The sequence below is a fragment of the Nilaparvata lugens genome, chromosome 6 (genome assembly GCF_014356525.2).
Source record: "Nilaparvata lugens isolate BPH chromosome 6, ASM1435652v1, whole genome shotgun sequence".
NCBI lineage: Eukaryota > Metazoa > Arthropoda > Insecta > Hemiptera > Delphacidae > Nilaparvata > Nilaparvata lugens.
This window is the reverse complement of record NC_052509.1, coordinates 40,777,307-40,802,153: the sequence shown is the minus strand read 5'-3', so window position 1 is coordinate 40,802,153 and position 24,847 is coordinate 40,777,307. Positions and strand designations below refer to the sequence as shown.

The 24,847-nt window shown below is 31.4% G+C and overlaps 1 protein-coding gene across 2 annotated transcripts in view; it reads left to right on the top strand.

The window, feature by feature from the left end:
• The first annotated feature begins 853 nt into the window (after nt 1-853).
• LOC111050456 (calcium-binding mitochondrial carrier protein SCaMC-2-A) overlaps nt 854-24,847 on the top strand; it is a 104,995-nt gene continuing 81,001 nt past the window's right edge. Inside the window, exons 1-3 of one of the 2 annotated variants that reach the window (XM_022336779.2) lie at nt 854-1,268; nt 15,950-16,076; nt 17,191-17,278. In XM_022336779.2, the coding sequence (XP_022192471.1) occupies nt 1,080-1,268; nt 15,950-16,076; nt 17,191-17,278 (404 nt within the window). In that variant the 5' untranslated portion in view covers nt 854-1,079. Of the gene's footprint in view, nt 1,269-15,949; nt 16,077-17,190; nt 17,279-20,597; nt 20,617-24,847 lie in introns of those variants that run through there. The other variant, XM_039430800.1, reaches the window with a different exon arrangement.

The following is a 24,847-nucleotide window of genomic DNA, read 5'->3' as shown; positions in this document are numbered from 1 at the left end:
AATTGAGTTATTTGGTACCGTAGGTATTCTATTCCAATTTCCTTTAAAAATAATAGAAAAATAAAAATCCTATTAAAAAATGAGTAATTTCAATGGACTAATTCTGAAATAACTTTTCAATATTATTTATACCGGTACGATTAGGTCCAACCTATACGGGTAGGCTAACTTAAGCATGGATGAAGTCTAGGATGGTTAGTTATCAACTTTTAAAATGTCATTTCAGGTATTTTAATTTGTGTTTCTCATAAGGTAATGTTTTAAAATTATTTAATTGTTTCAAAAATACATTTTAAATCAATTATACGACTTGTAAACTCAAGTATTTTGATAGAATGAAGAAAAAAATGGCGGCTGAGAATATGATTTGTTCAGTTTTGTACAGTCACTGTCAAAAGTAAATATAAAAATATTCTGGCAAATAGACAACATTGCAAAGCGAGAGAGAGGGAGTGACGAGTGATAGTGCTATCTGTTTTGTTGTATGATAGAAAAGGACAGCAACAGTATTGTCAATCGTACACTGCCATTATAATGTGGACCCCACTATAGGTACTATAATATTAGGTAGGTACTAATTTTTAGTTTTAAAGCTCCAGTGATGGAGCTTTAATTGAACTATTTTTGTTCTTTTGTTGAAGTTCAAAGTTCTTTTTAATTACCGTATACATTAAATTTGTTCTTCAAATGAGATGGTTGTGATCAAGAATTTGGAAGTATCAGTCCACAATAGTTGCATCATATTTGAACTTGCCGCTCTCAATAGAAAACAGCTGTTAACATAACGATTGATTTAGTTCGGGACCGCCTAATAGATGTCGTACAGATCGCGAGAACATTGACCCGTTCATGCAATGCACTGTGTGCCATTTTGCAACACACACACTCTCACACTGACACAGTGAAGACTGGCAAGTGGCAATGCAGTTGCAGGGTTATCGGACAAATCCTGAGCTGTCAAATCTTCGAAATGGTTTCCGTAAACTTTAAAACGCGTGTTTGGTGTCCTCTAGTTAAATAATAATCTAGTCGTGTTTTGTTGGTGCTTAGATAGTGAATAGTTGTTGTAATGCTTGAAAATGGTTCATTCAAATAGTGATCCGACAATGGCCCATCCACCGCATTACTTTCATGAATTGCCAGCCGAGGATGAAGAAAGACTGGAAAAAATATTTAAATCCTTAGATGTTGATGGCAATGGAAAGATAGATATCCACGATTTATCAGTAGCGTTAAAGGATTTTGGAGTTCATCACAAATATGCCCAGGTATGGTTTGTCTGTTCTATCCTCATTAGGTTAGGAACATGATACGAATAGAATGAGGTTAAGAAGAAATCAACCTCGACCTAGATGCTGTTTGTAGTAAATGTCAAGTTCACTGTTATTTTATATAGTAGACTGTTTCAATAGAACTAGGATAACATTTGACAATAAGATTTTTAACATTCATCAATAAAGGTGCAGTAACAAGTTCGTTCCTAGAACGTTACAATGCAGGGTGAACATTATGGTAAAGCTTTGCTGTTCGATCTATCTTTAAATTCTCATGAATCATTTTATCACATTTATAAGTTAATCTTGCAAATTGTCAATTAGTTATTCAATTAAATGATAGGACTACCGTATACGTTATAGGACTATACATTTTAACTTTATAATGAATTGTACGGTTACTGTATTATAGGCCTAGGCTCTATTAAGTTACATTGGTTATTTCAAATTATATTTTCTATTTTGAATATTAATTTTATATAGGATGGATGATCCATTAGATATAAACCGTAAAAGCAATACAGAGGCCAATAATTCCAGTTCTGCTGCCATAAAGTTCATACAACATGAAAATCCAATAAATCGAATTAACAAATTTATAGGTTATGTGCTTTAGCCGCGGCGGTTCTAGCCACGAGGCTCGAATCGTCGCTAAGGAATTATTGCATATGACATGATGGCGGCAAAATTTAATAATATTCTATGTACCAGCCGTACCAGACGAGGTTTTTAAAGTTTCTTAAAAAGCCTCGTATATTTCAATTTTTCTCATATTATCCTATCGATATTAAAAATATCGAATGAGAGCACCAATGTGGTACAAAGAAAAATGGTGAGAACAAATTCATTAGAAAAACTTATTTATTTTAACAAAAAACAAGTGAGTTACAAAGTCACTCATTAGGAAAATGATGACAGAGATAGGCTCAGTGTTGAAAGATGGAAACAAAGTTTGCAATTACCTAAAGGAAGTTGACATGAAATTTAACGATCAAAATTTGATTAATTCAAATACTTAATTGTTGAATTGGTGCATCACTAAGTTCTGTCAAAAAAGTGTTGCTCCTCCCATTGTGGTTGAATTTGGTAAAATCCTAGACAGTTTGAAAATTACAAGTTCAAATGGTTTTGATGGTATTTCTACTGCTGTAATAAAGTACACTATAAGCCTAGTTTCCATTCCGGAAGTTTGCAACATCATAGAAATACGGTGAGCTGTGGCGGCAGGTGAGCGATTTTTATAACTTTTCGCCTATTGTTTCAATTTCGGTGCAAACAGCATGGAAGTGGGTGCAATGACATCATTTACGCTATCTTACAACATAGCTCAGGCGTGTTGTGGCTCTGTTGAGCTCAGTGGCTGGCTCTAAGAGTATCTAATTGCTTCACTGACCGTTTTAGTTAATAGATCTTTGGTGTATTTTTTCAGAATTTAGAGGAGTCTAAATTAGTTCCCCATTCATAAGGGATAAAAAGTAAGTTTAACCAATAATCTCAAACTATTGTAAATGCAATTAGTAAAATACTGTATATGAAAAAGGGATGTTGATTCGTGTTGTTGACCATCTGATTCAAAATGGTATATTGTCAACGGAGCAACGCGGTTTTCAAAATAAAGGAAAATCCAAAAAGTGAGATACTGCCTCTATAGTTGAAGATCTGATTGAGATGATGGATAAGGGTGATAAGGCAGTGGGAGTTTTTCTTGATCTAAGTATAGCCAGAGAGGACTTAGTAATTACTTATTTTATCTGTGGTATCTGTATCGTTCGATTGTGTGGATTACCTTACTCAAAACTAAATCAACTAAATTTTACTGATAACTGAAAGAACATTAATACATTGCCTAAATAAAGCTACTGAAATAGATAATTATAAAATATTGTTTTTTATTTTACTATGAATCAAATTTCTATCTAATTAAAAAATGTTGTTCATATATTATGCAGAATGGCGCATAATTGGTTTTCTAGTTATTTATGGCGAAACTGAAACTGAAATATGACAATAGTATAAAAAATGTATCCATATTTTTTCACAGTTTCTTGTAAATACAACAATTCTTTACAAGTGTCACATTTTTCACAAGATTCATGCATGATCGTAAATCGCTGAAAAATCCTGCAAAGAACATAGAAAATATGATATCAACATGATAGAAAAATAAAAGAAATAAGATGGTGATAATAATAGAAAACATCAAGAATGTACCCAATTTTCGGCAGGTCTATTCAATATACGAATAAAGCTTTTATTTTACTCATTACTTCATGACATCATTCTGATTCCAGATGCTCTTGTATCTATCTATTGAGTATCTATATTTTTAATCCTTTTTACAAAGTGTATAAACAAAACAAGTACTGTACTAAAAGAGACTGACAAATGAACTGTTTTATCAAACAATAGTTACTGACTAACCAAAAAATTGAGCAACAGAAAGAAACATAAATTGAGAGTGAGAGTAGATAAATAAATAAGTGGATAAATATAAGCTCTGACAGTAAGCCTGGGTCACAAGTCTGGAATGTTTTGTATACTGTACTTTTTATGTATTTCAAGCTGCCATGAGTCATCGACTTGACCTCGAAAACATTGATTGTGTTTCAATATTTTGAACAAGCAACTACTGTGCTTGTCGCTTATTTTTGTTTGAAATCTTGTTCCGTTTGTATAACATTTGGCTATGCTATATCAGAAGACTATTTAATGCCTAAATTGGCCAATATGACCTTGGGGCATTACACTGTAATCGACTCGTAATTATAAAGAATATGAAATAAGATATTTTCATAATTATGCTCTTTGATAATCTTGCCTGTCTCAGAATTTTTCTCTTTGTTGAACCATGCTTATAAATTTTTTACGAGTAGCTGTTGCTTCGGTCAGTTTTGTAGTAGACCTACACCTTATTACTCACGCTCAAGTTGCAAATATAATATGTGAGCAACAACAGCAAGATATAAAAATAATATCTAATTAATATTCCATCTTTTACTTTCATATTCTTCAACCAATCAGCTAATCAACAATCTTAAGTCTTAATAATTATGTTTCAATATTATTATATTAGTATATACAGAGTGAGTCATATGTAGCCTATGGGAACCCTTCAATAAGTTGGAGACTCTTGTAGTTTCAAGTAAAAACTAAAACCTTTAGAAAATAAAACTAAAATAAAACATCATTTTAATTGATGTCATCTTTCTTGTTTTTGAAAAGGCCTTTAAAATTATGTACCACACAATTGGTGTTTACATTTAAAATATTCGAGTTACAACCCCTTGTTTCTTTAAAAACTAAAACTTCAATCAGCTGCCATTTTGGATGCAGATGTCATAGAAAATTTCTATTGATGCCACCTTTCTTGTTTTGAAAAGGCATTTAAAATTTCTTAAAAAACTAAAACTTCAATTAGCCGCCATTTTGGATGCAGATGTCATAGAACATTTTTATTGATGCCATCTTTCTTGTTTTAAAAATATCTTAAAAATTATGTACCACACAATGGGTGTTAACATTTAAAATATTTGAGTTACAACCCTTATGAGGGGTTGAACTTCAGTTGTACGTCAAAAGGTAGAGAATTCGACCAATAACTTATCCTGAAAGTTACAGTATTATATCTAAAAAAGTCTCCAACGTATTGAAGGGTTCTCATACATTATGGCTCACTCTGTATATATAATTTATCAATATATCGAAGATAATGTATAAATAAAAGATACATATTGGTATAAAGATTTATAAAATGTTCTCAAATTATTACATTACTGATAGATTGCCAAGACATGAGCAAAGTTATAAATAGTGAGTGGAAGTTCATAATAGGATGCATTGTTTAAAAATTGAATAAATGCTCTTCAATCTAATATTTATTCGTTAAAAAATAATACCATAGTACCAAAGTTTCTTTTTAAAAAATTATTAAATACAAAAACAACCAGTTTCGGATGTTCGAACAATTTTCAAGTTTTAAAAATAAAATATTATTTCAACTACTATGGTACCTATTCTTCTTAACTAACAAATAAAGCAGCCCTGAAGAAATACGTTATTAAATATTTATTACTTCCATTACTTCAAATTAAAATAAAGAATATTTCAATTTTAAAAATATAAAAGAAATAAAGATATATTAAGAAATGTAAAGATGAACAATTCTATTTGGAGACTAAAATCACTCAATCATTCTGAAAAATGTTATAATTTTCTTTTTCAGTTTATGGTTCTTATTTGCATACATTCTATTGATCAAGAATGTTTGAAAAAGAAACAAATATTGAAAACTCTACCTGATAATGCATCAACTCCAAATAAAACCGCATTGGATTCTGTGTCTTGTCTGTTTCTTCATAGTAAAGCCAAATCTACTTTTTTGCACTGATTTATGAAACTTACATATCCTGTTCACTCTCAAAGCTCTGTATATAATTTTAACGATATGAAATAATGAGCGACTAGTTTTTTTTTGAAAATTCACCTGCTATCGTCGCTTTCAGGCGTTTCGCACTGATGTGCGCATGCGCAAAGCTCAAATGTGTGAATATGCCACTCTGAAGTGTTGCTTCATAAGTATCATGACATTTTTCTAGTCTAGCTGAACTAGTGATGAAAAACAAAGAATGTTGCACTGTCATAGTTTAGGCTTTTGTGTTATGAATTCATGTTTTTTAAACAGGCTTTCTAATATTATTATAAGTATATAAATCTTATCTAATCTGAGTATAAATTGGAGTTTAAATTTTGATCAACGTCTGTAGAGATATACTCTGTATGATTTTTGATGTGTATTAGATAAGAATCACCATCTGACATATCAATATTATTGCACTTGTCATTATTGTGATTGTTTCTGCTTCCGAACTCACATCATGACGCCATTGCTTACTCAATTACGTACAAAACCAAGAGTCGTATTACAACTGGATGAAATGAGATACTGAATGAAACTATAGAAACATTGTTCCTGCTATTATTGTTACGGCAAAAAGTGAAATCAACGTGATTCGATCAGTATATTGAATCAGTTCTTATCAAATTATCACTTTTGTAGTAGTTGGTTGATTTAAGGTGTTCAAAAATAAAAATACTAGATATTGTCAAACCACAGACTTATTAAAAGCAATCTCGATTTTTAATCGATTTGTGGTTGGACAATATATAGTACTATCATTCAGTTTGGTTTATGGATATCTACTACAGTATCACCTCCACAACTACTCAGAAAGGGAAATATAGTATTAGGTATATAGTATTATCCCTTTATTATAATAAAGGGATAATTAGTATCAAGATCAAGTATAGGATTTGCTTGCTTTGTTCGTATTAGGACTACAGAACAGCAGAAGAAGATGAATAGTGGATTGGGGCGTCGCTGTTCTGTCTGCTCTGCTCACGGGTTCGATTCCCATCATTCTTGCATTTATTATTTGTATCATTCCTCAATTCATTACTCATGTACAAGAGTGGTGTCTCCACAGGTACCTAGATATATAATCATAGAAAACTAAATGGATTTTTCTATAATTTAATTTTTTTCGTCTTTTTTCGCATTTTTTTCTATTTTTAAATTTATTTTAAGTGTAAGGGCCAAGCTACACAAAGCGTTTCAGACGAGTCGGCAGGGTTCTCCGATTGGCTGATTATCAGCTGATTCCCGAACGTCAACCCAATCAGCCAATCGAAGAGCTTCCTGCCCTGACGACTCGTCTGAAAACACCTGAAAAAACGCTTCATGGGCTTCTTGGCCCTTACTGTTCTTAAATTCTCTGAGACTGCAATTTTGCAGATTGCTTGTGCTATAAACTGCAATTGATGTGATACCGTACTCCCATATTTTCTTGAATTTCTCTATAACCTCTGTTTGATAATAATTTGAAACATAAATATAGTCCTTGCAAAAAATCACGCTTTGACGCTATTGATAATCAGACGCACCAAATACTTATGTAAATTCAGGGCCCCTGTTGATAGTTGCCTTTCTGGTTTTGCGTTTTTCAATTATTCATTAGAAGTTTTACGCATGTGGCTCTTTTCTTTCCCAACACATTCTGAATCTCCGACAATGGTTTAGGTTTAGGTTGTATTTACGTCCTGACAGAAATGCTATTTTTATCGCGAGACACCATTAGTGGCGCAGAATTGTGTGGCGCTGCTACTAGCCACTAGCCTTCTTTCATGTTTAGAGCTTTTGGGATCATTTGAAAGCTACTCGAGAAAGAAACTGCTCGTTTCCCAGATTAATTAGACTTACGATCTCAACATCTCGTTATCCACTCTTATTTATTATTATTATCATGTTTTATTCTACTGATTCTCAAGTTATCAATGTTATTGTATAGTTATCAAATGTTTTGTATAGTCTAATAAATATTCTCTTTTGTGTGTCTGGTAGTGTCGAATATCTGGCTGATGAATAAAAAAATAACACTCTTTTCAAAACAGCTTCATAGAAAGTTCATTTGCAAACTATGGGTTTTAGTTCTTAGAAATGTGTATAGTATTTTAAATATTTTATCAACAATATTGTACAAAATTTAAGAAATTGGTTAAAGTCCATTTTTTAATAAATCTCAACCTAAGTTCCAATTAAGCTTACCCATTTCCATACTGGATTTGGATAAAAATATTTATTTAAACATATTATTGAAAAGATCTGATTAACTTATTAGAAAAATATTCATTTAGTGGAGCAGTGTCTGTACACTAGTTAGTTTTACATATTATAATGATTGTATTATAATTGAATTATAACATCCATGCTTATTAATTTAGAAGTAAATTAATTTATCTGGAATATTTTAATTTAATTAGAACTTTCAGTGTAGAACTGCACCAATAGATCTCTGTATAAGGATTCCACTTGATTGTTTATCTGTTTTTGTTGTCTGTAATAATTGTTATTCCTATAACTTTTCGTATTTTATAACTAGTATTCATAAAAATACTCAATTATTCATAGGGGAGTTAAGTACGAATGAATTACGGTACTCTACATCTAAAGCGTCCTATTTCTAATGCTTCACTCTTTTTATTTTCAACAAGTATCCTTTATTGGAGTTTCAGTTTGCTATGACATAAGTTAGCTGCAATTGGCTTTAAGCAGGATTGTAATCAATAAAATACTAAAGAAATTCAAAATCAACAACCTCTATGCGAAGGTTACTCGCATTATTGATCGCGATAAACTGCTAGTACTAGTCGCGTTATGCAAATAAGGCTCGAAGGGGAGGATTTTGTAGTTGCAATCATGTAAAAGAGGTTGAATAATATTGTTTGAAAATTGCAAAAAAACTTAAATCTCCTCAAAGGGGAATAATTATTTATTTTTGTTCGTCCTACATTCCCCTTATATTTGAGAACTACTTGGTTTTCTTGATCATCGCTTTCCAATTTTCATAATTATTGTGAATTGTTCGGGGACCGGGAAAAACTTTATTTCTGTTTGGCTTCATTATCACATAGGACGCCTACAATTATTACAAGCCGTACAATTATTGCTGTAATCGCTATCCCACATTCAATGCGTGGAATTAAGCGTTTCAATAGTTTTAAATTACTATACAAATAATAAATATTGTATATATTCATTGAACAGTGTATTTTATTGAGTATGCACAAATCACATTTTAGACTACAAAGCGATTGTGATATATGGTATCAATAAATCTGTAAGGTTTAGCACACAGAAAACAAACTTTATTTAATTTTTCGTTTTAAAATTGAACTATTTCAGTTCGATTTGATATTTGGTCGTCAGCTTTGGCATCGTAAATTAAGCTTATCACCATGGCTTACTTTAGGCTGTGTTATCACTCAATACCATCAACACAAATCATTATTACACGTATTTATGTAACATTGTTACATGTTTTAAGAAATGAATCAAGATTATTTTCATTTTAATTTTCAATTATTTTAATTCTGCATTAAACTAAGCAATTTATTTTAAAAAATATCAAAGAGTTGATTCTACCAATAACAGGTTATTGTCATTTATCAAGATATTAAAGATTTTGTTTAGGTTTCAAGATTGAAAGTCACTGTGAAAAGTATTTATTTATCACATTGTGTATAAATACTTGACCTGAGGAAAGGCACAACAGGCTAATGCCCAAAACTGATCTATTAAAAATAAAGTCATTCAATTCAATTATTTGATACTTTATTATTCTTACAATTTCACTGTATCTATTATACCATATAGTCCAGGCAACGAATGCTCAAATAAAGTTATAGAGGGAAAAGTTTGGAACACAATTTTCAACTCCACAGCTCTTTTAAGGATAGTAAGATGATTAACATATCAAAAGTCCTCACCCCTACCCTCTGTGCTTGAGGGGTGGGGGTGGTTTGAAAGTACCATTATTTCATTTTTTGCATATATCTCGGAAACGATGTATCTTATGAACATTTGTATTGTGGAAAATTGAAGCTTACAAAATTACCAACAAGTTTTGTCCTTTGCATTTTTTCCATATCTCTCATAGTTTCTGAGATATCTGCTCTAGAAGGTGAGAATTTTTTGAAAAAAAAAAAAAACACTTCTGCTTCCAGTTTTTTCATATTTCGGCCTTATAATTTTTGAACGATTGATGAAAAAAATCCGTGCTGATTATGAGCTGATAGAGCATCAAATTATCTTCAATTTGATGTATATTTTCACTATTTTACGCATTTCCCTACGACTGTTGCAGCATTTTTAGGCCGGTTACAGAGCTCGGCCGTCCATCAGTGCGTATGTACCATCCTGACCGTACGCAACGAGAATCAGTTTTACACATTCAGAGCTCGACCAACCGTCAGTGCGTATGCACCATCCTGACCATACATCAGTTTTTCTGACTCACAAGAATGACGCCTTCACAGATTGTTTAATTGCAGCTTATTATATTCGTAAACGAAAGATTAAAAGACGTAGATATCAAGTTCACCCGATGGTCGCCCAAAGAGCATTTCAAAGGGAATTTAGTACCATTATATACATCATTGCTTGGGGTGAAGATACATTTTTCAACTACCTAAGAGTCTCCATCAGAAATTTTGATGAGTTTTTCGAGCTTGTATCACCATTGGGAATACTTGCAGTCACTTTAAGCTACGGATCAAATAAATGTAGATAATATTAATAATATATGATTTTTTCAATAAAAAATTTAGAAATGATTGAAGAATTGTATAGAAAAACTCTGAATTCAAATATGACACTATTAATTGAATTCATTCATTATGCTATTCAATTCAATATCAGCTGATTGTCGGGCAGAGGTGTCAGCACATTGGTTATGTTGCGATCGGACTACTGATCAGTACAGCTCTGAAAGATTCTGTTTGTTTCAATAGAGCGACAGTCGACCGATGGAACGGATGCGCACGAGCTCGACCGATGGTCTTCGTACGCTGTGTAAAACGCATGGTCCTGACCGTGCGCGTGCGTGCCGTCAGTCCTGCTCTGTAAGGATACATGAAAACTCTATGGAAAAGACAAGCGCGACTGACGTACGCACTGACGGTCGGTCAAGCTCTGTAACCGGCCTTAGTGTTGAGAGTGAAATTGTCTGTTCAGCAACAATAGATCAGTTGACAATGAAATTTGGAGGGAATGATTGCAACACAATTTTTGACTTTGCAGCTTTGTTGAGACTAGTTTGGAGGTGATTTATCAAAAATCCCAACCCCTACATCATGTGCTAAAGGGATGAGGGTGGTTTGAAAGTTGCATTTTCACTTATTACTTACATGCTTTTATCTTAGAAACAATGTGTTCTATTGACATAATCAACTACGTAAAAATGAAGCTTGATAAATTTTCTACAAGTTTTATTCAGTAGAGGTTTTCGATAAATCTGATACTTTTCGAGATATTTATGTTCTAAAGTGATGCATTTTCAAAAAACTAGTTTTTCTTTCATTTTTTCGCTCTCTCAAGTCTTATAACTTTTCAACAATTGATGAAACAAAAATGTGCTAATTATGGGATTGTAGAAAATTAAATTATCTTTCATTTCATGTATAATTCGACTATTTCACGCATTCCCATACGACTGTTGCAGCAGTTTTAGTTTTGAATGTCTTTGTTTGGTAGGAAGTTTAGAAACACCCCCTGTGTTTAGTTTCGAAGACGTTCCAATAGGTACTCAGTATGAATGTTCATACTTAAGCACACTGCCAATTTATGATGACAGAATAGTGTGATATTCAAAGAAAGTCACTTGTTGCAAATCTTGAGATTTGACACTCAAAACTTAAACTGCTGCAACAGTCTTATGGGAATGCGTGAAATAGTCGAATTATACATGAAATGAAAGATAATTTAATTTTCTACAATCCCATAATTAGCACATTTTTTTTTCATCAATTGTTGAAAAGTTATAAGACTTGAAAGAGCGAAAAAATGAAAGAAAAACTAGTTTTTTGAAAATGCATCACTTTTCAATTTTCCACAGAATACAAAAGTTCATAAGATGCATAGTTTCCGAGATATATGCAAAAAAATGAAATAATGGTACTTTCAAACCACCCCCACCCCTCAAGCACAGGGGGTAGGGGTGAGGACTTTTGATATGTTAATCCTCTTACTATCCTTGAAAGAGCTGTGGAGTTGAAAATTATGTTCAAAACTTTTCTCTCTATAATATTTCGTTGACTGGACTACATAGAGAAACAATAGATAGAGAAACAAGCTATTGTTTCTCTAAGATTATACAGAGTGAGTCATATGTATGGGAACCCTTCAATAAATTGGAGACTGTTGTAGATATAATACTGTAACTTTCAGGATAAGTTATTGGTCGAATACTCCACCTTTTGACATACAACTGAATTTCAACCCCTGATAAGGGGGTGACTTGGGGGACGAATATTTTAAATGTAAACACCCATTGTATGGTACATCATTTTAAAGGCCTTCTCAAAACTAGAAAGATGACATCAATAAAAATGCTCTATGATACTTTTATCCAAAATGGCGGCTGATTAAAATTTATAAATTATTTCTTTAAGAACTCAAACTTCAATCAGCCGCCATTTTGAATAAAAGTATCAGAAAATTTTTATTGATGTCATCTTTCTAGTTTTGAGAAGGCATTTAAAATGATGTATCACACAATGGGCGTTTACGTTCACAATATTTGAGTTACAACCCCTCATTTCTTTAAAAACTAAAACTTCAATCAGCCGCCATTTTGAATACAAGTATCATAGAACATTTTTGTCGATGCCATCTTTCTTGTTTCAAAAAGGCCTTTAAAATGATGTACCACACATGGGTGTTTACATTTAAAATATTCGAGTTACAACCCCTAAGTCACTCCCTTATGAGGGGTTGAAATTCAGTTGTACGTCAAAAGGTAGAGTATTTGACAAATAACGTATCCTGAAAGTTACAGTATTATATCTACAACAGTCTTCAATTTATTGAAGGGTTCCCGTACATATATGACTCACTCTGTATTTTGAAATCCACATTCGTAGTACTGTCTATTGATAAGAACAAAACTTGATAATTAGACAGTTTATTTTGTTGAAGAGATTTATTTCCGTTTGATTACAATTAGTTTCGATATGTAATGTATCGGTTAGGAATAATTAATTGTCTTTCTTGAACATTTATCAATACATTAGCAGAGTACACAAGTCTAGTAATTTGCAATACTACAACCAGTTCATCAGTTCAAATTTTCATTAGTTTCCACTTACCTTTTTTTAATAGTTTATCCACATTCTGAAGTTTCCACTTATCACTTGAATCTCCTAACACTATGGATGTTTGTATTTAAATTGACACTTATTTCCAGCATTGATACGTTGGTTGAGCTCATATGCCACATCCACATCACAGTAGTGAATGGTTCGGCGTACTCCTCTGTTATTGACAGGGTTGAATGAATGCTTTATTTTAATCCTAACGGCTAAAATTATCTGTTGGCAAACCGCCAGAAAGAGTTCAAATGTGAATACTGATAACGTACATATTCCTATATTATATATTATCTGCAGGCAATGATTCATGCGTTTGATTCGGTATTCTTAGACTGTTCTGTAAGTTATTGCTTTTTCAACTTTTTGAGTGCTTGTTAATCGATACAATCAACGTTCAATAATATAGTATGACCTGTATTGTAATTCTATAGTTTATTTCAAATACCTATGTGTTTAAACTTTAGTTTTAAATTCTATAGTTTATTTCAAATACCTATGTGTTTAAACTTTAGTCTTAAAAGTTTTATGTCCTCTTTTATTATAAAATTACATCTACTCTTGTGCTTGAATTAAAAGTTACTATTTAGTTTAAGAATTTAGTTTTTCAAGTAGTTATAAAGAGAAAAATTATATGGATATAGGATTTCAGAAAATAGAACCAATAAAACCAATAATATAGTCGTCGTCCTAATATATTTCAACTCAATAAAATTTCATAAGTTTATGTAAAAATTGAAGAATCAAAGTACTATTTTTTCAGCTTTATTCTATTTCTCACATGTTTCGACTTATAATGAAATTTTCAAGTAAGTGAGTGTCACTTTCACTCATTTGAAAATGACATTATAAGTCGAAACATGTGAAAAATAAAATACAGATGGAAAAAGGGTACTTTTATTTTTGTAATTTTTACATAAATACGAGTAGCCCGTAGTAAAGTGATACAGTGACTACATCATTTCTCATCATACTACATGTTGTTGTATGATAGAGAACACCAATCTACTATTAAATACTACATAACTTGCTACTTACTCCCAGGGCCATTTATATTTAATTGATATTTGGCGGCACCAACAAGAAGCATCCAGGTGGATGCTAACTAAATAAATCACCAGGAAAAAATGTTTATCTAGTTGTCCAGTAAAGAATTCTCAATTACTTTTTGTGTAGTTAAGAAGTTGATATTGTGGTAATTAATTTAATTTAATTCTCAATTAATCATAACTCCACATACTCATGGTAACATATTCCATGCTGACATGAACAATGGGAACGAAATGAGTTGATGTGAAATGTGAAACATTATATGCTATTTATCATGCATCATGTATGACGTCTTACTTTAGCTGCTAGACTTTATATTTTACACCCAGCCTTCTCTGACTTAATATTTTCCTCTCGCATTTTAAGTTTATCAAAATGCTAGCACGAGTCTTGAACCATCTAGTATGTTTTTATCTGTAAAATAGAAAGATATTTTCAGTAGAGCGCTATCCATCCTTATACAAAGAAAATTGAATTTCGTTGTATTCCAATTTGTGTTATGAAACGTATGAATTCATGAATATCTATAATACAGTATTCACTTACCTTTTAATTGTACAATAATTGTGCTGTGAAAAGTGTAATAAAACTGTCTCAATTTGAGTACCGTAAGTCCTATAAAATAGTTAATAAATAAATGAATATTTTTATTGACATAAAAACGCCAGAGATGCAGAGTGACTGCCAAGGCAGATGTTTCGTCATATTTATATTGTTTCATATTTTAGTATGATATTCAATTGGTTGATTTCCATGTTATCTAGTTCAAACATTAATAATTCTTTCTGATACAAACAGTAAAATTTTTCAATATCATTTCATAGGTTCCTTGCGTTTTGCTCCAACTTCAAATGAATTTATTGCATCAACTTGGAGATGAATATGTAGTTAATTGGTAAACAATTTAGAGCTGTATAGGTGGTTAATTTATAAAATTTTATAACTAATCTAGGGATCTCTGCTAGTTACTGAAAACGCCGCGGCATTTACTTGATTGGAATAATCCTTTGCTCTTGCCAAATGTAATTGAAGTAAAATCCCAGCTAAAAAGGTTTCTTTCCTTTGCTACTGTTTCCCGTAAATAAGCAAGTACTCTTCAGCAATAGCCAACTATAAATAGACGTATCAGCCAATACTGGGGTTCTATGTATATTTAAGTTAGTTCGATTAGAACCGTTATAAAAATCCCTGAAATTCCTGTTTTGAGCTGTTAAAAACATTTTTTTTAATTTTCAAAACTCTTGAGAAAACTGTCTATAATATACATTCTTTCAATACTGTGAATTGTATATCTAAAATATACTATAAATTTCATGAAATATTTATGAAATGTTTTTATTTTCATATCTTATTCATAATTTTCTTCAAAATGGTTTATTTATTTGAATTGCAATCAATTTAACAATTCATTTTAAGGTGTATTCTAATTTGTTTACTATCTTCCTTTTCCTAAAGTAAGATATTAATTTTGTGGTTTTCATTGCTCCCTGTTCAGACTAGAATTAGAGTAAACAGTATACTTCTACCACATTTATTTTGTTATGGACTTTCGATCAATAACGTACAGAACAAATGGTGAAGCCCTTTTTGTCTTTCTGCAAATAAAGTATATGCTAGTCTTGACCTGTCGACTCTAAGTATTGAATGTAAGACAGCTTCCTGTCACTGAAATGCATGAATAGATACTCCACAGCCATAATATTCCATTCAATACTTTTTTAGGTCCTCAACAAATATTATTCGTTATCTCTTAACCGCGTCTGAAACGGTCGGCAATATAATATAGTTCACAGAGTAAGGGAATTGAGTGATTTTAAGTATGTGTTTTTTATGTATGGGAGTACTCCAACAATTCTTCTTTTGAAATTAATATTTTAAAATCAAGTTGAATTTTTATAGATGTTAATTATTTTTTTCTATTTCAGAAATTCTTGGAACGCTCGGACTCTAATAAGAGTGGTGATATCTCGTTAGCTGAATTTATTCATTATGTCAAAGAACATGAGAAAAGGCTGAGGCTTGGTTTTTCACACATAGACAAAAATAAAGATGGTAAGTTGAATAAAAAGATAAATGAAGAACTGATTAGTGTGACAAATGTGATATTTAATAGGTTCTATTATTGTTCGCAGAATGAATATTTAGGCTACTGTGATACAAAAGATACTTCTAAAAATAGGTTGTATATCTGGAAGCTGAATATTATTCTGCTATATTATAAGGAAAAATTATAATCACTATCATGATATTAAAGCTAAATATTCCATCTCAAATGATAGGTGCTTTCATCCTGTTGTACATTCCAGTTTCATAAACTACCCTATTTAAATGTAGTTACATATTACTGATTAACAGCTATTTGATCTAGTTTTCCAAAATTATTTCTAATGACTACTATGTTGTATTTTGCCTATTTATTGGTATTCTGTGTATTGCTAGGGTATTTGAATGGTTTTTCCCCTTCATAAAATGAATTTCCCTTCACAAATGAATTACGATTTATAGTAAGTTTTCCTTACTTTGGATAATTCATAAGACTAGATTCAGGAACAGAAGGAACAGGAAATATGGGCTACATTCAAAAACGATTCCCGAAAGGGCACAACCAAGAACGCTTTGGGAACCACAAACAAAATAGTTGAACTAAATCGTTCTGATTGGTTCCTGCTTATTTGGCAAGCTTGGCTGAAAAAGCTTCCAATATTTTTTCAGAAATACGTCCCATTGATATCTATATTCAAGATACAGTATTAAAGTGATGAATACTAAATAGGTCTGTCTATATAATATTAAGTAATATAATCATTTCAATTATATAAATTGTTGTTTTTTAGTACAATATTAAACAGATTATTCATAATAATACGTTAGAAAAATAATAGTTTGAAAAATTGAAATCTTCATTAATGTTACTGATGATAATTGTGAAATGTTTTTCTATAAAATAGTTTTGTTATAGTTATTGAAAAAAATAATTTTCATTACTAGACCTATTATTTTCCTATAATGAATACTGAATAGGGCAATAAGAAATATGATAATATTGATATCACCGAGAACTGTTATTGAAATTAATAACTGTTGTATTTGCATAATACATTCATAAAAAGTTTATCAATGTCCTTCAGTTTCAACTTTTCTAATGTGTTGAAATTTTAATTTTCAGGAAAAATAGATTTGGAAGAATTGAAACATGCGTTTGCCGAACTAGGTGTTCAAATAGACACAGTCGAAGCCAAAAATCTACTGCAGAGGTTTGTGAGATTGATTGTTTCAATCAATCTTTTTGTATTACCTTTGTTTATCGTATTTGCTATTCCAGTTACTGACATGGCTGACTACCTCTTACGATAGGTATTGTTTCTATCCGTCTCATATAATGGTAGATGATCTTGAATATGGTACTGTATTTCTGAATTAAAGGTGTTTATAAGTAAATATAATATGGGGCTGCGCAGGGAAACGAGGAATTTTTAATGTGACAGTTTACAGCTTATAAGAGGCGGTAGTTGTTCGAAATGTTGCACAATTGATGTTAAAACATTGCCAATCAGTAATCAAGAATCATTAAATTGGTCATATAAATTGCCTGCTGCACAGAGAATATTTTGACAGCATTATAAATAAATAATAATATTCTATTATATATATATATATATATATATATATATATATATATATATATATATATATATATATATATAATATTATATTCTATATTATAATTATGATTTGTGATTGTGAATGAAATAAATATTAGCACATTTGAAGTGATGAATGTCGCCCTGTGGGTTAACTTGTAGCCAAGGTGCATCAGAGACGTCCTAAAGGAAAGCATTTGAATTAAATCATCACCTTTCCCCAATATTTGCTGCACCAACTGTGTTTCCGTAACAAGCATAACATGCTGAGAACACCGAATGAGGGAACATCTTTCTGATGTCAACTTAAAAAGTGAAGAGATACTTTATGACATTTTGACTGTAGTAACATGAATATCATGATGAATACAATAAATTTTTTTATTGCGGATGATGCCTACATGAGTTTTTTGCTTGTGCGTGGGTAATGTAAAGTGCGAGTGTGATTTTATGAGATAATCAAACGCCCATGCCTACTGGCGAGATTCGAACCTGTGACCAGGTAGGGTGCAACGCCTTAGTTGGCGCATAACAGGCTGTCAATGCCGAATGTGAGCATATTTTTCCGATTTTATCTAAACAAGTATGGAGGTACTTTATACATTTTTTTTAGGAGTGTAAATGAATACTTGCAATTTCATTAGTAATCGACTAATTTCATGATTTTTCCTGGAAATCATATAATTGAAAAATGTCTCATTTCGCTGCGCCACTTTATTGATAGATAGATATTCAGTAAACTAGAATTTTATGTATTTTATTACTTAAAATAATTTTCTTGTCCCTGAGTAGATTAATAACGAACTCATTTCCATATCCTATGTCGTTTTTGCTCCTGTTGACATTATCGGGGTTTCCTTCTACAGTATTATGAATAAATTCATATCCTCAATAAGCCATATTGTTTGTTTTCTTATAAAAAAATTAACCAAATCCTATTCGAAGGGAAAAACTGAATATATGAGTAGATATTCTTCAAATTATAAGAAAATATAAGAAATGAAAATTAAATTATTTCAACTTGAGAACAAATAATACTAATACAAATAAATTAAATCAATTTTTGGTATGAAAACTATGTGCTAACCCAGAGGTCAAAAAAGATAAAATCCTTTATTAGTATTTCTTGTAAGGTTTCATTCTCAGACACTGTCTGCTGCTTAATCTTATTATAGGTGAAAGTATTTACAACTCACCTACATTATAATAACCTTGCTTCTGAATCTTCTATGATCCACTTTCTGTTAAATTTCAATAGAAAACCGTCTGTTTTCTGATACCATGTAACTTTATAAATAAATACCACTGAAGTAATGGTTTGCTCTTTTTTCTTACTCTATTTTGAATAGGTGGAAGTAAAGTTGACCCACTAAATAAGTTAACTCATTGCATCCTCCTCCGTATTTCATCCTTAATCCAAACTTGTATCATTCCTTGAATTTTTCAATCTATTTTCATAATGGAAATGAGTCACATTTCCTTCATCCAATAATCTCTCCATGGCAAGCTTATTATAATCAGCTTTATTACAATCAGCTTATTATACTATTTCCTGCTACTTATAATCTCATTTCCTGTCGTGTTTTACCCAAACTACCCATTGAATTATCTAATTTCAACCTGGAATGACATTATTCCAATAGAAATTGCTCTTTAGTTTGAGAAGAAATAATAGGAATTATTACTTCCTCTTAGATGAATTAATTCAGATGTTGAACTTGATTTTTTTATGATTCATTCAATCTAGACTTTAGATTGGCTGTATATTCTGTTCCCTAAGCCAATATTTTGCCAATAGAGAATAGATATTAGGATTGTAGTTTAGGAAGAGCTATTCTTATAATTTTGAGAACAGGTCGATAAGATTTTTAAGATTTTTGATCGATTCCGAAAAAAGTCAATTTTGACCGTTCTAGACAAATTTTCAAGAATATATTTTTTTTCAAATATGAAAAATTAATGTAGAGTTTTTCTTTAGGATAGAAATACTTTGATTTCTGGTATAAAATGCTCTCTTCCATCTTTAAAATATAATATACATATTTTTATTGAAGATTATCTAGTGACGATGTATTTGATATTCAATATTAATAAGACTTGCAATTGTGACACTAATATCCATGGTCATAACAATAACAATCTACAGTTAATAATAACAACTGGATCGTTTTGTTGTACTATTTAAATTTTCACAAAACGTTACAAACAAAGACATTGTGCTGAAGTAGAATGAATCTTGTTGTAATAGCAATCTTAAATTTAATTCAATCCTAATATTATCTTAAATCTGTAATACAATTGTTATACAATCTTAAATCCATTTCTGTGATGGAATAAGGTAAATTCAATGGAATAAAATAAATTTAAATTAATTTTAATGGATTAAAGTAAATAAACGAATCAGAATTCTGATCAAAGAAAAATTAATTGATAGAAGCACATGGCTATTTTATGTATTCATTTCATTCGCTATCCAGTGGCTTAACTTATTCTTCGGGTAATATATGTATTACAAGTTTGGCTGACAAGTAGTCTACGGTAACCTCTAAAGCTTCTATAACCTTGTGGTAATCAATTTGGCAGCAACAAGTCTTATTATTTATTTTAGTTCTTCAGAAAGTTTAAATTCGACTGTAGAATGTTGAAATTAATGACAGGACATCGTGTGATAGTTATTCAATTCTGTTCCATTTAATTTTGTTAGAAATTAATTCTTCAATGCTTGAGAAGTATGTTCGTTATTTATTTGCTATGTGAGTTTGATTCATTCCAATTCAATGGTGCTAAAAGTAAACTTGATCATTTGTTAATTTGAAATTAACGGGTTGCAGGTCTTGTTTTGTTTTATTAATTCATAATTTTTGTTATAGATGAAGACTGGAAAGTGGACTTGACAATATTGCAAAAAGTTCAAAATGAACTTACGAGCCGCTCTCCAGTTGTTCAGCAAAGTTTGTTTCATTTTCTATTTTCTATTGACTAGTTATCAGGTTATAACTCATCAGTTTCTAAGTAATCGCAGAAACTGTTCATTTTTACGTGCATTGATATATTTTCTTACGAAGATGATTGATTACAACATGATATAAATTTCAAAAAAGTATTTTTGTATATAGATTCTGTTATAAATGATCCGTTGGATAAGTAATGAGCATTATACTGTAGTGTGGATAACATGATACTATGAAGAAATATGAATTTGAATCTTGTTAATTCAAGAATTTTTTGATGTTATACTGAACATTCTTGACACACTATTACAGTGCAATCCAAAATAATTGATACAATACAACTAAACAGACTTGATGAAGTATAACTCATCATTCTCAATACATTACAACAAAACAAACTTGCTACAATTGATAAAACCTTTAGCAACTCTCCTTATTCTATATAATTCATGAACTTTGGCGCATTGCACCGAAACATACTTGGAGTAGTGCATCTGAAGTTAACATATAGAAACCAAAACAAGACATTTGATAGAATTAGAAACACAGTTTATTCAACACAAAACACTTGGTTCATTAACATAACGACTCGATACAAACACTACAAGTAATACTTGTACAATACAACTCATTGTTAAAAACTAAAACTTCATTCATTACAATACAATTCAACACTTTTATACCTCATTTCAATATACCTTAATCAGATACCAAACCATGCCACATCAAATACAATCCACTCTTTTTCCTCTATAGAGCTACTGAAATTATTGAAACGCAAAAAAGTTTAAACTTCAAAAGACTAATTAGTTGAAACTAGTTGTGATTTGATAAAATAAAAAGGACACTTGATAACTTTTATTGCGTTTCAATGCAATTATTCACCTTAACAAAAGTGGTCCAGTAAAAGTCATACTTGATACAATACTCATACATACTACTTATACAATGCATACTAATACCATAGAGAAACTACAGGGAGACCACGAGAAACATACACATTTTGGAAATTGAAAAACAATATTAATTTTCAAGATACTATGTATTCAACTTGAGTAAGATAGTATGTGTAGACGCCATTTACTTTATGTAAATAAAATTATTTCAGGAAGTATTATGTGACGTCTTTCTTCCATGACGCGATTTTCTATTCTGTCCAAGAAGCTCTCCCTGATTTCAAGATTTTTGGAGATAAGCACTGCCCTCCTCGATCTCTGGACTTGAATATGTGTGATTTTTATCTGTGGGGACATTTGAAAGAGCAAATTTATCGACATAAATCCAGTACTTTAGATGACTTGAAAGCGGCTGTACGTAGGGCCTACTGGGGTCTACTAGCGTTGATCGCTGACGATACACTGGAACGAGTGCGGAAGAGCTTCCTGGACAGAAGAGAAAATCGCCTCATGGAAGAAGTCACCTTCCTGACATAATTCTCTCTACGTGAAGTAAATGGCATATGCTCACTACTATTGTAACAAATTGAATAAATTGTCTTGAAAAATTAATATTGTTTTTTTTTTCAAAATGTAAATGTTTCCCGTGGTCACTCTGTATATTAGAATAGGTCTTCTATGTTCATAGTCAAACATACAATTCATATTCGATAAAACTAGTAGAACATTTTACATACAATAGAACACAACCTACTTGATATAGTACATAACAATTTAACACTATACATCTAATACAAACCAACACAACACATCATATTCACTTTTTTGGTAAGGGTTATTCGAATTTATGTAAAAGTTGAAAAAAATTATTCACATGTGAGAAATAAAATAAAGTTGAAAAAGGGTACTTTGATTTTTTAATTTTTACAGAACACATAATATTTGGTACCACATCTACCTCAACAACACTTAATGCTAAAATCAAAACAAAACCTATACCAAGTCTATAAATTCCTTCTTGGTTTTCATTCAATTTTTGACGTTTCTCTGCTGGGTGGGAAAGCTTGATTAGATATTGATGCTCGGTGGAGATTGAGAGAGATCATCTACTCTGTGACTGTGATTGTGATAGTGCTCAACAGGCAAGTCAAGTAGACTTGCATTCTATTTGATATTATCAGATGGATGAAAAAAAATACTCAACATGAAATGCTCATTACTTTCTTCAAGATCTCCTTTATTTCCAACAATCTAGTTTTTCTCTCGATCTTGAAAAATGCTCTTCCAATTTCAACAACGGAAGAATCTTTTTCATATGATCTTAAATGTAACCTAACTGAAGGATTCAATTTTGTTCTGCTGTAGATTTCCATTTTCGTAGCACCATTGAAACAGGTTCTTACTTTCTTTCGTTAATTTTATTTATAATTCTGTGTCACAGTTTAGAATAGATAGCACTGCAACTAGATTATTGTTCAGGATTCAAGATGCGTTATTAGAAATGAGTTGCACGGTAACCGTGCTCTTTATAAGCTTACAAATTGTATTAAATGCTCTTTAGAAGTTTATTTGCCTTTGAAAAATTGTTACTTAAAAAAGTTGTTTTCTCTCGAATAAGGGTCGTTATGCAAACTACTTGAGCTCCAACTGAAATCTAGGAATATTTGTGACAATATAGTTTGGTTTCATTTTGAATGCCATATATCTATATTTTTTGTGTTATAGGATTAGATATATATATATATATCAGAGTTATATTAATTACAGAGATAATTGATTCCTCTAATAATCAATTAGAGATTACTGGCTCATTTAATCAATTAATTACCTCCATCAACTCATGTTGTCTATATTGTAGACATCTATGGCAGTAGAGAATTTTTTCATGTATCTTCTGATTCAGGTGTGTGAAGATGAAAAAAATTAATATCAGAATATTTATATGAAACTGTAGGCTATTCTGTTGCCAATTAGAGGATACATAATATTATAATATAATTTATATTTTTAATATAATTATTATAAATTTATTTGAATTTCAAATTCAAATTCAAATTGGTTTATTCATAAAATATTACATATTCACAAAATATAAAAGTGTTATAAATTACATGAATAAATTCTCCCTGCCTGGATGATTTGTCAGTGTGCAGGGAGGAGTCGCAAATTATCAGACAGAGGGCAAACACTAGCAATAATAAAATAAATTACAAACTATGAATAATAAATAAATTTGAAAGAATAATAAGAGAGTTTATTATAATGATAAATTTTAAAACTAAAGATAGGAAAAAACAATAAATAAAATGAAAGTGTCAGCTCGACGGCGGTTAAAGGGCTGAGTTGGGGGGAGTAATATAGCTTTATTAGCGTGGTACTGTGTGTAATATTTGAATGGTATTTTGTGTTCAGAACTAGAAATATTCATCTATATGGAGAATGTAGAAGAGCCTCCGCAGCATCTGAACCGATGCAGAGCAGCCACCTGCTCACTCTCCGCCTGTAGACGGCAACGCTAACCCCCTCAGTAGTTGAAATCTCGTCCGGTACATTACGGTAAAGCCAATGGCCTAAAGGAAAACAGTTTCCAAGTTGAATTGAATTACTTAAACGGGGAAATTGAATATTTATATGCAATCTGTTTCTAGTGGGATGATAATGTTGAATTTCATTGAAGACAAAGTTACTTTTTTTATAAAGACAAGTAAATTTTTTATAAATAATTGTTTTATATTTAAAACAGGGAATTCTTGGAAAAGTAAATGTGTTGGATATCTATGATTTTTGGCCAATAGTGTTTTAAAAAGTGCTCTCTGTGAGACCGCAACAGGGCGCAGGACACCCAAGGAGGCACCGCCCCACGCCAAGATGCCATACTCAAGCAATGTCTGCATATATGCATAGTAGACAGAACGACAGTGTCCAGCACTCAGGACCCTTCTCAGCTGTGCAAAGTCATAATTCATTTTACGCAACCTCTGTCTGAGGTACTGCACATGGGCCACCCAACTCAACTTGTGGTCGAATATTATGCCAAGATATTGTGAGTTAAGACTTGTTCTCTATCTCAGGACAGTTACAGTCATTGGAGAATGGGTCACAACATGAATACATCCTGAGCGCCCTGGGCCCGGGGCTATTACGAAGGAATATAGGTAGACACTTGGATTTCGAAATATTAATTGACAACACATTGTTGTCAAACCAATTTTTTAGTTTAACGAGATTAGAGGAAGCATTATTAAATGTTTCAGTCCATGTGCAGCCTGTAGACACAAGTGCCGTGTCATTGGCAAAGAGGAATAATTGTAGGTGCCATGTAGGTGCAACATGGA